This window comes from Trichosurus vulpecula, chromosome 3, assembly GCF_011100635.1.
Source record: "Trichosurus vulpecula isolate mTriVul1 chromosome 3, mTriVul1.pri, whole genome shotgun sequence".
In the NCBI taxonomy this organism is placed as follows: Eukaryota; Metazoa; Chordata; class Mammalia; order Diprotodontia; family Phalangeridae; genus Trichosurus; species Trichosurus vulpecula.
The window spans coordinates 251,212,405-251,225,942 of NC_050575.1; the positions used below are offsets into that span (position 1 = coordinate 251,212,405).

Consider the following 13,538-nt stretch of genomic DNA (forward strand, 5'->3'; position numbering starts at 1 on the left):
CAGTCTGAGTAAAGATAGAAAGAACAAGTGATACATAAAAAAAAAAAAATCTGAAGCTTCAGGTCAATTATGGGTTCTTAATTTGGTGTTCTTGTTACAGTTCTGTTGCTTTGGATTATATCCATAAGTTCTGAACTGGATTGGTTTTTACCATAAGAACTAATTACTGGAAGTCCAATCTGATTAGATTTTGTTACCTTCTACTAAATTATACTATAAGTCTTATCACTAGCAGGCTTTACCAGAATTAACTAGTGTATCTTCACAAGTGACCTGGAACATGGAGATGGTTGAGGAAATGTTTCTACAAAACTGCCCTCATCCATATATACAAAATTGTTTGAGAGATGCACAGGAGGTACTTGCTAGACTCTTGAAGATTATCGATGCTACCAATTGACTTTATACCCAAAAAGCTACAGCTATATTGGGTTTATTTGCCCTACTATAATTTTGCTTGTTTCATTAGTTCTCAGTGTGTTATGGGCTTGTTACCTATTTTATGATCTGATATCATTTCTACTTGGATTGATACTGATTTGGGAGCTGAGACCCTTATACTAAAGTTCACTGGTCATAGTTTACCCATGGTGGTTATGCAGAGGTCCACTAGGTGGTCTCTAGTCACCTTTCTCATCAACAGTTTAATTCTTTGAGGAAGAAATGGGTGGGGGAAATAAGCAAACCTATCATTTGAATACCTGAAGGTTGACTTTACTTAACTGCCAAAGTCTATAAGCTATATATATGTTTGGTGTGCAGAGACTAACTGAGCCATTGAGCAGAGGCTTTTCCATATCCTGCTAACCAGTCTTACCGGCATCAATGTTGCTGAGCAGATGACCTGGATATACCACTTCCATGTGAAGCCGGCTCACTGACCTCAGCCCTGCAGAGGACACAACCCCTCATCATTCCCTAGCCCCAGAAAAGCTAAAAAGAGACCCCCAAACCCATCAGTGGTCCTTGGCCACCTGTTTGTTTGACTCTGATAATTATGACCGAATTTCCTCACTTGCTATCTATGATGAATTTGTTGTTTTATGCCCTGCTTTCCACTCTTGGAATTGGGAGAACAGAAGAGCCCAGTACTTATGTGCATTTGATCCAACATGAAGCCATGCTTTAACTGGAGCAAGTGCTGGATATATGCACATACCCCTTTGTCCTTGGGGGAAGGGATGCCTCCGGTGGGCATGAGGATAGACATCTAGGACCTTCATGATTATTATTTTTCAATCAATAAGGCAAACTTAGATGTAACACCAAATTGTACTGCCATGGGTTGGAAGAACACTTTATTCACTTTTAATTGGGAAAAGATTACTAACCTCTCACAATCCTACCCCCCTCCCCTTCCCCTGAGCTTGTGACATATTTTCAGGTCGCCAGTTATGAGCAAAACAGGACATAAGGTCAGCAAATAGGATGGCAAATGGGATGTAATTATACCCTATGCCTGAAACAAAATATGACCATTCAGGACTGAAAGGGCCTTCTAAGAATTTTTCTTAAGCTAAGAGGCCTCACACTAGAGTGGGTTTTTTAGGACATCCTCTTAGATAACACAAACAAGGGTCTTTAATCAAAGAAATGCAGTTTGAAACACTATGTAGCACTAAAGTACTGGAGTGCCTGGGAGGGGCAGAAGGGGCAGGGTTTAAATGCCTTTCAACAGGGAGAGAAGGCACAGCTTCACAAAGATGTTAACCATGTCCTTTTTCAAAATAGTGGAAAGTCCATAAAGAAGGCTGAGGAAGCTCAGGGAGTGGTGAAATCTGGTCAGAATAGCAAGGTGCGGATGCAGCAACAGAGAAACCACAAGCCTGCTCTGACCATGGGGTCAGGGTCAGGGAGCCCCTCCGATAACTGTATTCAACATTCCCCCCTTTTGGTCAATATGAGTTCTGTCACTGACTAAGCGAGGCATTGAGTAGTTAGTGTTTAGTCACCTTGGTCCAGCAGGCAGAGGATAACATAAGATAATACCTAAAGAGGAATGAGCAACTGGGAAGACGTTGGCAGACCATGAGTAGATGATCTGGAAGGGAACAAAGGCTGAGACTCAGGCTAAAGTAACATTTGTCAGGGAGAAGCCTTCACAATGAACTCACCATGGAGGATGGGCAGTGAGACTGCAAATGGAAATGTTAAGGGGCCAGGGAGAAGTAATGGTGTGGCAAAAGCCACAAATGAAATGACAAAATCTTGAAGGAACTTTGCTGAGGGTAGGGTACCAAGAGGTTTTGCTCGGGGAAGGAGACATTAAACAAAGAGAGAAATTAGAGGTCAAAATGTAGACTGAGGCGAAACCCAAAGAACCCTCGCATTTTCGTTGCCGTGGAGTATCCTCCCGTAATCTCCTTTACAAATGGGCTCTGTGGCCTAGCGCCCCCTTCCCCCGAGCCAGGTCACCCGTGATCGTCCGCCGCAGCCCACTGCCTGACAGGGGCTGCTCGGGAGCCGCCACTAAGGTTTACATCATCATAAGAAGAACAAGCAACATGGCAGCAATCCCATCCAGCGGTTCACTTGTAGCAACCCATGACTACTACCGAAGGCGTCTGGGTTCCACTTCCAGCAACAGCTCCTGTGGAAGTGCTGAGTACTCTGGGGAAGTGATCCCCCACCATCCTGGTCTTCCCAAATCAGACCCAGGCCACTGGTGGGCAAGCTTCTTCTTCGGGAAGTCGAGTCATCCGTTCATGACAACTGTATTGGAATCCCCAGAGCACTCAGGAACTTTCCAGGTTGCTCATGGCACGATCACCTGTGACCTGGCTCAGGAGGCCATGAGGAAGCGGCATGTCAGCGAGCCCAGCAAGACCAACACTGGGCCTTCTGCATGAGCAGCAGCACCCTCCTTGCTGCTCCCTCGCTTCTGAAGTGTGCTAGGCATCAGAGCCCATTTCCCCCTCCCCTCCCCCCCTTCCCTCTCCCACCTATTCCCTTAGAATAGATAGGCTGCTTAAGTGTAGAAGTAGTTGTGTTGTGTGTGTGGTTTTTTTTTAAAAAGGAAAACAAAAGCAAAACACCAAAAAACAGGCAAAAGAAGCCACACTGTTATTATATGTTTTTTTTTACTATCTGAATCACCTATGTGCTTTTCAGCAACCTCAGTAACTTGTTCACTTTGTACTCAACAGAAACTAATAAACTTTGAGCAGCCTTTTAAAAAAAAAAATGTAGACTGAGGCAACTTGGACCCATTGGCAGCAGGGGTCAGGAGGGGTGTGGCAAAACTGGCAGAGACAGGAATCATTAATAGACCCTCAGGTAAATGCTACCCATGTCCCTGTTATGTTGACCCACTTGGTCAGATCAATGGGGATGATGAGTATTTCTAGGCCCAGGGTAGAAAAAGTTGTTATAAACACAGATCCAATAGGAATTAAGCCTGCAGACGACACAACCCACTGGAGGCCAGGGGTGAAGGTATGGCTCAAGTGGCTGAGATCAGAAAGGAAACAAAAGAGGGTAGCTAGGGCCAGAAGCTCAAGCCAGTGAGCAAGATGGGGATGGCCATACATAGAAAGCAAAGAGTTAACTACAGGACCAGGCTCCATAGCTGGCACAGCGACATGTAACTTGGGAGATCCAATAGACAAAGTAACAAGGAACAAGGAGAATGGATGCAATAAAAAAAAAACTGAATGAAAAGTAGAGTCATGTAACACACAATGTTCACCCCACATCTAGCATCTTGGGGGAGTGTGTTATGGTAATTAGGATGGGCCTTTTTTTTTTTACTGTTTTCTCTTTTAGAATGCCAAAGTAATCAAGCGTCTTTGATTGACAGGCCCACACCATTTTGCTGATTAGGTATGAAGCCTTCAGGCTCTAAGAAGGGTATGTATACTGAGGTTAGCATTTTGCTTTGGGCCTCTCACTCACTGGAGGAGTGTCATTTGATTTAGCCAGACGAGACTCTGGATTTCACAGAGCCTCCTGGCTTTGAAAAACCCAGATGCTGGTGCTTTTCTGGTAACTATGTACTGCTTGGACGGACAACTAGTAGCCTGTGTGCTGATTGGTGTTTATTTGCTCTATTTATATAATGTATGCACGTAATTTCTGTTTGTATTTGCTCTGAAGTTCAGGGTGCTGGCTCTTCCTTCTGAAGTAAGTGAATGTTATATGTATGTTTGATTAAAGTGAGACTGTAAACCCTTTAAAGTTGCTTTCCTTAGAAAAGCAGATCAAAGAACTTATGCTGGCAGTCCTTCTGTGTGCTGGTGTCGTTGGTCTTACACAGCCACAGTAGCTGCTAGCAATATTGCTGTTTCAGAGTGATCTACTATTGCTGTTGTCTGCTTCTTTTTCTGAATCAGAAGGAGCTTCAGATCACCAATAGTGGTTTGAGCTGTCTATTGGGGGTTGGGGTCCTCTTTAGATGAGACACATGTATCCAGCTAGCAACTCCCTTCAGCTTTGTGGTGGAAGGATTAGTCAGGAGGACTTAGTAGGGTCCTTTACACCTGGGCTACAGAGCATCCTTGCTCAGGTGTCATTTCCAATAGATGCATTTTGTGGGTTCCAGCTGCAAGGTAGACTGGTCAAGGGCTGTGTCTCTAGAAAATGATTGAGAAACAAGGTAGTTAGGGTCATGAAAGTTTTGAGCAAGTCCCCTGCAGTAGGACAGAAGGGAAACCTTGGTGATGAGGCAGTCATTGTGGGCCAAAACAAAGGCCATCAAGTGCCCAGTGATGATCCCAAAGGGTCAAAAGGAAAACTTCCCCCAAAAAGTTGCCCTAAGTTTCAGAAAGTCTAGGCGATGTACTTCAGCACTTCTTAAATTGTGGGTCATGACCCATGGTTTAAGGAGCCCTGAAAGGGTCATGAGTGGAAAAAAGCATAAGAAGTCCTGGTCTATGTCAAGGTGAACACAAGTCATCTAAAATTTAGCAAGATGAACCTTAATAATCCCATTGACATGCTCTACCAGACCCAAAGATTGGGGTGGTAAGCACTGTGTAGGTGCTGAAGTGCCAGCCAAGCAGCCAGCAACTGGGAGACAACTGAACCAGTGAAAGGGTTTCTTTGTCAGTATGAATCTTTTGGGGATGCCCCAGAAAATGAGGGCTTTATCAGAAACACTGGCTGTACAAATTGTTTCCTAGCTTTCTACTTTCCTTCTAATCTTGGTTGCATTGGTTTTGTTTGTGCAAAACCTTTTTAATTTACTGTAATCAAAATTATCCAGTTTGCATTTCATAACATTCTCTGTCTCTTGTTTGGTCATATATTCTTCCTTTCTCCATTGATCTGACAGGTAAACTATTCCTTGCTCTCCTAATTTACTTATGATATCACCCTTTATGTCAAAATCATGTATTCATTTTGACCTTATCTTCGTATATGCTGTGAGATATCGGTCTATGCCTTGTTTCTGCCTTACTATTTTCCACTTTTCCCAGCAGTTTTGATCAAATGGTAAATTCTTATCCCAGAAGCTGGAGTATTTGGGTTTATCAAACAGTAGATTACTATGATTATCTACTACTATGTCTTGTGTACCTAACCTATTCCACTGATCCACTGCTCTATTTTTTTTAGCCAGTACTAGAACTGTTAGACAGCTTTAGATCTAGTACGGCTAGAACACCTTCCTTTGTATTTCTTTTTCATTAATTCCATGATATTCTTGACCTTTTGGCCTTCCAGATGAATTTCATTATTTTTCTAGGCCTATCAAATATTTTTGGTAGTTTGGCATGGCACTGAATAAGTAAGCTAATTTAAGTAGAATTATAATTTTTATTGTATTAGCTCAGCCCCTATGAGCAATTGATATCTAATTGTTTATATCTGACTTTATTTGTGGGAAAACTGTTTTGTAATGATGGTCATATAGTTCCTATATGACCATAGATAAACCATATGGTTTATCTTGGTAGGTAGACTCCCAAATATTTTATATTGTCTAATTATTTGAAATGGAATTTATCTATCTCTTGCTGATGGGTTTCTTTGGTTACATATAGAAATGCTGATGATTTCTCTGGGTTTATTTTCTGTCCTGCAGGTTTGATAAAGTTGTTAATTATTTCAAGTAGTTTTTTAGTTAATTTTCTGGGATTCTGTAAGTATACTATCATATCATATGCAAAGAGTGATAGTTTGGTTTCCTCATTGCCTATTTTAATTCCTGGAATTAGAATAAAATAAACAACTGTCTATTGCCTATTCTAATTCCTCCAATTTCCTTTTCTTTTCTTATCTCTACAACTAACATTTTTGGTGCAATATTGAATAATAGTGGTGATAATGAGCATTCTTATTTAACCCCTATTATTACGGAAACCTTTTAGCTTATTCCCATTACATATAATGCTTGCTGATGATTTTAGATATATACTACTTATCATTGTAAGGAAAACTCCATTTATTCCTATCCTCTCTAGTGTTTTTTTTTTTGTTGTGGTCTTCACTTTTATTTTTTATCTACTTAAACTTTATTTTATTTTTTTTAATTTTATCATTTTTATTTAATATTTAGTTTTCAACATTGATTTCCATGAGATTTTGAGTTACAATTTTTCTCCCCATTTCTACCCTCTTCCCCATTCCAAGATGGCATATATTCTGATTGCCTCATTCCCCAGTCAGCCCCCCTTCCTTCACCCCACTCCCCACTCCCATCCCATTTCCACTTACTTTTTTGTACAGCAGGATAGATTTCTATGTCCCATACCCTATGTATCTTGTTTCCCAGCTGTATGCAAAAAATGACTTTTTTTAAGCATCTACTTTTAAAACTTTGAGTTCCAAATTCCCTCCCCTCTTCCCTTCCCACCCACCCTCCCTAGGAAGGCAAGCAATTCAATATAGATCACACATGTATCATTATGTAAAACACTTCCACAATGCTTATGTTGTGAAAGGCTAACTTTATTTCCTTCTATCCTATCCTGTCCCCCTTTATTCAATTTTCTCCCTTGACCCTGTCCCTTTTCAAAAGTGTTTGCTTTTGCTTACCTCTTCCCCTATCTGCCCTCCCTTCCATCATCCCCCCCTTTTTTATCCCCTTCCCTTTACTTTCCTGTGGAGTAAGATACACAATTGAGTGTGTATGTTATTCCATCCTCAAGTTGAATCTGGTGAGAGTAAGATTCACTCATTCCCCCTCACCTGCCCCCTCTTCCTTTCCAACAGAACTGCTTTTTCTTGACACTTTTATGTGAGATAATCTACCCCATTCTATCTCTCCCTTTCTTCTTCTCTCAATATATTCCTCTCTCACCCCTTAAATTTATTTCATTTTTTTAGATATCATTCCTTCATATTCAACTCATCCTGTGTCCTCTGTCTATATTCCCTTCAACTCCGCTAATACTGAGAAGGTCTCCTAAATTACACACATCATCTTTCCATGTAAGAATGTAAACATAACAGTTCAACTTTAGTAAGTCCCTTATGAATTCTCTTTTCTTGTTTACCTTTTCATGCTTCTCTTGATTCTTATATTTGAAAGTCAAATTTTCTATTCAGCTCTGGTCTTTTCACTGAGAAAGCTTCAAAGTCCTCTATTTTATTGAAAATCCATATTTTGCCTTGGAGATTTATACTCAGTTTTGCTGGGTAGGTGATTCTTGGTTTTAATCCTACCTCCATTGACCTCTGGAATATCATATTCCAAGACCTTCAATCCCTTAATGTAGAAGCTGCTAGATCTTGTGTTATTCTGATTTTGTTTCTACAATATTCAAATTGTTTCTTTCTAGCTGCTTGCAGTATTTTCTCCTTGACCTGGAAACTCTGGAATTTGGTGACAATATTCCTAAGAGTTTTCTTTTTGGGATCTTTTTCAAGAGGTGATTGGTGGATGCTTTCAATTTCTATTTTACCCTTTTGTTATATCAGGGAATATCAGGGAAGTTTTCCTTGATAATTTCTTGAAAGATGATATATAAGCTCTGTTTTTGATCATGGTTTTCAGGTAGTCCAATAATTTTTAAATTATCTCTCTTGGATCTATTCTGCAGGTTGGTGGTTTTTCCAATTAGATATTTCACATTGTCTTCCATTTTTTCATTCCTTTGGTTCTGTTTTATAATATCTAGATTTCTCATAAAGTCACCAACTTCTACTTGCTCCAATCTAATTTTTAAGGTGGCATTTTCTTCCATGGTCTTTTGGACCTCCTTTTCCATTTGGCTACTTCTGCCTTTCAAGGCATTCTTCTCCTCATTGGCTTTTTGGAGCTCTTTTGACATTTGGGTTAGTCTGTTTTTAAGTTGCAATTTTCTTCAGTATTTTTTGGTCTCCTTTAACAAGTCATTGAACTAAAGTTCATGGTTTTCTTGCATCACTTTCTTTTCTCTTCCCAATTTTTCCTCTACTTCTATTACTTGCTTTTCCAAATCCTTTTTGAGCTCTTCTATGGCCTGAGACCAATTCGTATTTTTCTTGGAGGCTTTTGTTGTAGGCTTTTTGACTTTGTTGACTTCTTCTGGCTGTATGTTTAGATCTCCTCTGTCACCAAAAAAGGAATCTAGAGTTTGAGTTTGAGTCTGCATTTGAGACTGAGTTCGTTGTCGCTGAATGTTCATGTTCCCAGCCAACTACTTGACCCTTGAGCTTTTTGTCAGGATACGACTGATGTAGAGTAGAAAGTACTTTGTCTCAAGCTTTAGGGTTCAAGCACTGCTGTTTTCAGAGCTACTTCTAGTCTGCTGTCTCTCCCGGCCCTGTCACCGCAGCACTTCTCCTCCCCTAAGAACTGCCAACCAGGAGCGCAATATAGATCCAAGTAGGGCACAGCAAGAGAATCTGCCTTTGTGCCCACAAAGTGCTCCTTGCACTCCTGCTCTGATCTGCTGCTAGATTCCTCCCACCATGTGAGCCAGGGACTCAGGAAGCAGCTGACACTGTAGCTCTGGAAGCAGCCTCAGCAGTTTTCCTGCTGCTGCCACCTCCACCACTGCACCACCTCTGCCACCCCCAGGGCTGGTGATTGGACTGCTCTGAACACGATTCTACAGTTTCCCTCTAACCGACTCTTTGGTGTTTATGGGTTGAGAAGTCTGGTAACTGCCACAGCTCACTGATTCATGGCCCCAATGCCTGTTCTAGCCGGCTGACTCTGGGTCTGGTCTGTCCTGGCACAGCCTATGCTGGGCTGAGCTCCGTGTGTGACCATCCAGGCCCTCCTGGGCTGGAGACCTGTTTCTCTCTGCTATTTCATGGGTTCTACAGCGCTAGAATTTGTTCAGAGCCATTTTTTACAGGTATTTGGAGGGATTTGGGGGAGAGCTTAAGCAAGTCCCTGCTTTTCAGCCACCGTCTTGCCTCCGTCTCCCTCCCCACCCCCCAGTGTTTTTAATAGGAATGGGTGCTGTTTTTTCAGTCAAACGCTTTTTCTGCTTCTATTGAGATAATCATATGATTTCTGTTAGTTTTGTTATAGATAGGGTCAATTATGCTGATAGGTTTTCTAGTACTGAACCAGCCCTGCATTCCTGGTATAAAATCTCACCTGCTCATAATATATTATCCTCACGATTTCACCCTCAACAGGATGAGAGGCCACCACAGTGTATGACCCTCTATACCTTTGGATCTCTGTCAATTTGAGCCATACCAGTTGGGTGTTTTTTGGTGGAGGCCTCTTGAGGGAGGAGGAGTCAGGCAGCATCTGGCAGTGCTATGGCTTATTATTATTATTTTACTTAATAGTATTTTATTTTTCCAATTACATGTAAAGATGATTTTGAGCATTTATTTTTGTAAGATTTTGATTTTCAATTTTTTTATCCATCCCTCCCTTCCCTTCCTACTCCCCAAAATAGCAAGCAATCTGATATAGGTTATATATGTACAATCAGTGTTAAACATATTTTCACATTAGTCATATTGTGAAAGAACAATCAGAACAAAAAACAGAAATTGAAGAATTTAGAAAAAAAGTTTCTATTTTCTACCTCACAGATTTAGAGCTAGAAGGGATCTAATAGGTCATCATCAATCACTCTTCTGAGAAAATGTCAAATGAGAAAAAAATCAAGAAAGAGGTTAAGTACCATGCCCAGTGCCACAAAAATAATAAGGGGATTTGAATCTGTGGCCCTGCCCATTTTATCATGCTTCTTTGCATATCCCTGGCCTGTTCTAAGGAATGAATATTAGAGAAATGGGAAGTATAAATAGTAGAGATAATATCTTGCACATATATGATAATTTATGAAGTGTCATATAGGAAAAAAAGCAAAGAGGCTAGTGTCATTTCATGGTACAGTATGTGAAGAATAAAGTGTAAGTATGGAAAGGTAGAGGGGGCCTAGGATATAAAGGATTTTGAAAGCCAAACTAAAGTGTTATATCTGATTCTGGATGTTATAAAGAGAAACTGCAGTTTACTGAGTGGCAAGCCAACATAGTCACATATGAACTTAAGGAAAGTCACTGTAGATAGAGGATGGATAGGAATGATGATCTAATTAAGGCAGAGGCACTAACAAGAAGTTTTTTTTTTTTTTAATTTAGTAGTGAAGTAATAAAACCTGTATCAGTAGAATAGCAATGAGAAAGTAAAGGAACCATATGGGAGATATTGCAAAAGCAGAATGTTAAGACTTGGAAAAAAATTTATGGATAAAGAATGAAACAGTAACAACACAACAGTGATAACTAGATTTTGAGCCTGAGTGACTGGACGGTCAGCAAGTGCCCTTTATAGGGAAATTTGGAAGAGGGGTGGGCTCATTTTGGACATGTGGAACTTAAGATGACTATGTGATATACAATTCTAGATTTCCAATAGCTAGGTGATGATTCAAGATTGGAGGTCTGGATAAGGAATAAGGTTGGAAAACATTCTGAGAATCATTAGAATAGAGATGATAATTGATTCCACGAGAGCTGATGAGATCACTAAAATAATTTAGAGACAGATAAGAAGAGGGCCCAGGTCAAAACCTTGGGGGATACTCATTGATAGCAGACTTGTTCTTGATGAAAATCCAACAAAGAACATTGAGAAGGAGCAGTCAGACAGGTAGGAGGAGAACCAGGAGATATTAGTGTCACAAAAGCATAGAGAAAAGAGAAAATTAATATTGGAGGATCATCAACCATGTCAAAGGTTGCAGAAAAGTTGTAGGACATGAGAAAGCCAATGGAGTTGTCAACAGAAGCCTGTCATCAGTTCATAGTTCCAATACAACTGATTATTCCCACAGGGCTCCTCTGATACAGAGGGTCCAGGCCTCACTTCTTATAACTATTTTTGGAAATGCACACAACCATGATAGAAAAGGGCAGGGGCTTTAAAAGGACAAGTTGTATTATATAGTAATACTTAGCTCATTGACTCCCTTTTTAAGTTGCCTTTCAATTTGGTACTGACTTCCCAATTTCAATCACAGCTTTTGCATTTGGATTATTGCTTCTATATTGGTCCCTTGTGTTTTAGAATAGTGGAAAAAAAGTTTTTGTTAATCTTGTTTGACCTTTGGTTTATGCTTCTTTAGAAGTGAATTCAGAACCTACCCACTTTTTCCAGAAAAGAATGATCACAGCAAGTAATTGTCTTTATAACCAGTATATGCTTCTTTGCTTCCTTTTCTTCCAAGTCCTTCGTGTGACAAATATGAAACCCATTTCCTGAGAGTTAGAGGCAAAATCCTATTTTCTACATTTTAAACTCTTCATAATCTAAACTTTATGGGAAGTTTACCCTGCTCCACTGTCAAGAGAAGAGTCAATTTTGAATCTGTGGAGTCCTTCCCAGTTTATAATAGAAAGTCACCACCTCAATTTGGTCAACAGGATTCGCTGGGGATCATTTTCCTGGCCGTAGCTGAATTAGTAAAGGAAAAATTTTCTCATATTCTCCCCCCATCTAGTATCATCAAGGATTTATTTATTTATAATTTAATTTATTTATTTTTAGTTTTCAACATTTGCTTTCTTAAGTTTTAAATTTTCTTCCCCTCTCTCCCCTCCCCCTTCCCAAGGCAGCATGCAATCTGATATAGGCTCTATATATACATTCAGATTAAACATATTTTCACATTAGTCTTGTGATATAGAAGAATTAGAATGCATGAGAGTAACGATGAGAATGAAAAAAAAACATAAAACAAAACAAAAAAGAAAATAATCTGCTTCGATCTGGGTTCAGACTCCATGTTCTTTTTCTGGATGCGGATGACATTTTCCATTATGAGTTTTTTGGAACTGTTTTAGGACTTTGCATTGCTGAGAAGATCTAAGTCTATCAAAGTGAGTCATCACACACGGTAGCCATTACTGTGTACAATGTTCTCCTGATTCTGCTCACTTCACTCAGCATCAGTTCATATAAGTCTTGCCAGATTTTTCTGAAGTCCACCTGTTCATCATTTCTTATAGCACAGTAGTACTCCATTATATTTATATACTACAACTCGTTCAGCCATTCCCCAATTGATGGGCATCCCCTCAATTTCCAGTTCTTAACCACTACAAAAAGAGCTGCTATAAATATTTTTGTACATGTGGGACCTTTTCCCGTTTTTATGATCTCTTTGGCATACAGACCTAGAAGTGGTATTACTGGGTCAAAGGGTGTTCACAGTTTTATAGCCCTTTGGGCATAGTTCCAAATTGCTCTCCAGAATGACTGGATCAGTACACAACTCCACTTTCCTATAGCTTCTCCAACATTTATAGTTTTCCTGTTTTGTCATGTTAGCCAGTTTGATAGGTGTGATGTGGTACCCAGAGTTGTTTTGATTAGCATCTCTAGTGATTTAGAGCATTTTTATATGACTATGGATGGCTTTAATTTCTTCTTCTGAAAACTACCTGTTCATATCCTTTGACCATTTATCAATTGGCGAATGACTTGTGTTACTTTGTTAATTTGACTCAGTTCTCTATATAGTTTAGAAATGAAGCCTTTATCAGAGACACTACTAATAAAAATTCTTTCCCAGTTTTTTGCTGTCTTCTTAATCTTGGTTGCATTGGCTTTGTTTATGCAAAAACTTTTCAATGTAATGTAATCAAATTATCCATTTTGCCTTTCTCTATCTTGTTTGATCATAAATTCCTCCATTCTCCATAAATCTGACAGATAAACTATTCCTTGCTTTCCTAATTTGTTTATAGTATCAGCCTTTATATCTAAATTGCATACCCATTTGGACTTTACTTTGGTATATTGGTGTCAGACGCTGGTCTATGCTCAGTTTCTAGCACACTATTTTTCAGTTTTCCCAGACGTTTTTCTCAAATAGTCAGTTCTTATCCCAGAAGCTGGGGTCTTTGAGTTTATCAAATAGTAGATTACTATAATCATTGATTACTGTGTCTTGTGTACCTAACCTATTCCACTGATCTACCCCTCAATTTCTTTTTTTTAGAAGATAGTGAGAGATAGTGAGAGAAGAGGAAGTAGAGACATTTATTCTTTTTTTTTTCTTTGTTTTGGGGGGGGGGGAGGCAGGGCAATTAGGGTTAAATGACTTACCCAAGGTCACACAGCTAGTAAGTATGTCAAGCGTCTGAAGCTGCATTTGAACTCAAGTCCTCCTGACTTCAGGGTCAGTGCT

General features: G+C 39.8%; 1 protein-coding gene across 1 annotated transcript; it reads left to right on the forward strand.

The window, feature by feature from the left end:
• Positions 1-2,316: 2,316 nt before the first annotated feature.
• LOC118843533 (pancreatic progenitor cell differentiation and proliferation factor-like) lies at positions 2,317-3,184 on the forward strand. The gene has a single exon (XM_036751203.1). It carries the CDS (start codon positions 2,505-2,507, stop codon positions 2,847-2,849), a length of 345 nt encoding a protein of 114 aa, XP_036607098.1. The 5' UTR covers positions 2,317-2,504; the 3' UTR covers positions 2,850-3,184.
• Positions 3,185-13,538: the final 10,354 nt, after the last annotated feature.

Coding starts and splice junctions, on each gene's coding strand:
- LOC118843533 (XM_036751203.1), top strand. CDS start 2,505: ATGGCAGCAATCCCATCCAGCGGTTCACTTGTAGCAACCCATGACTAC.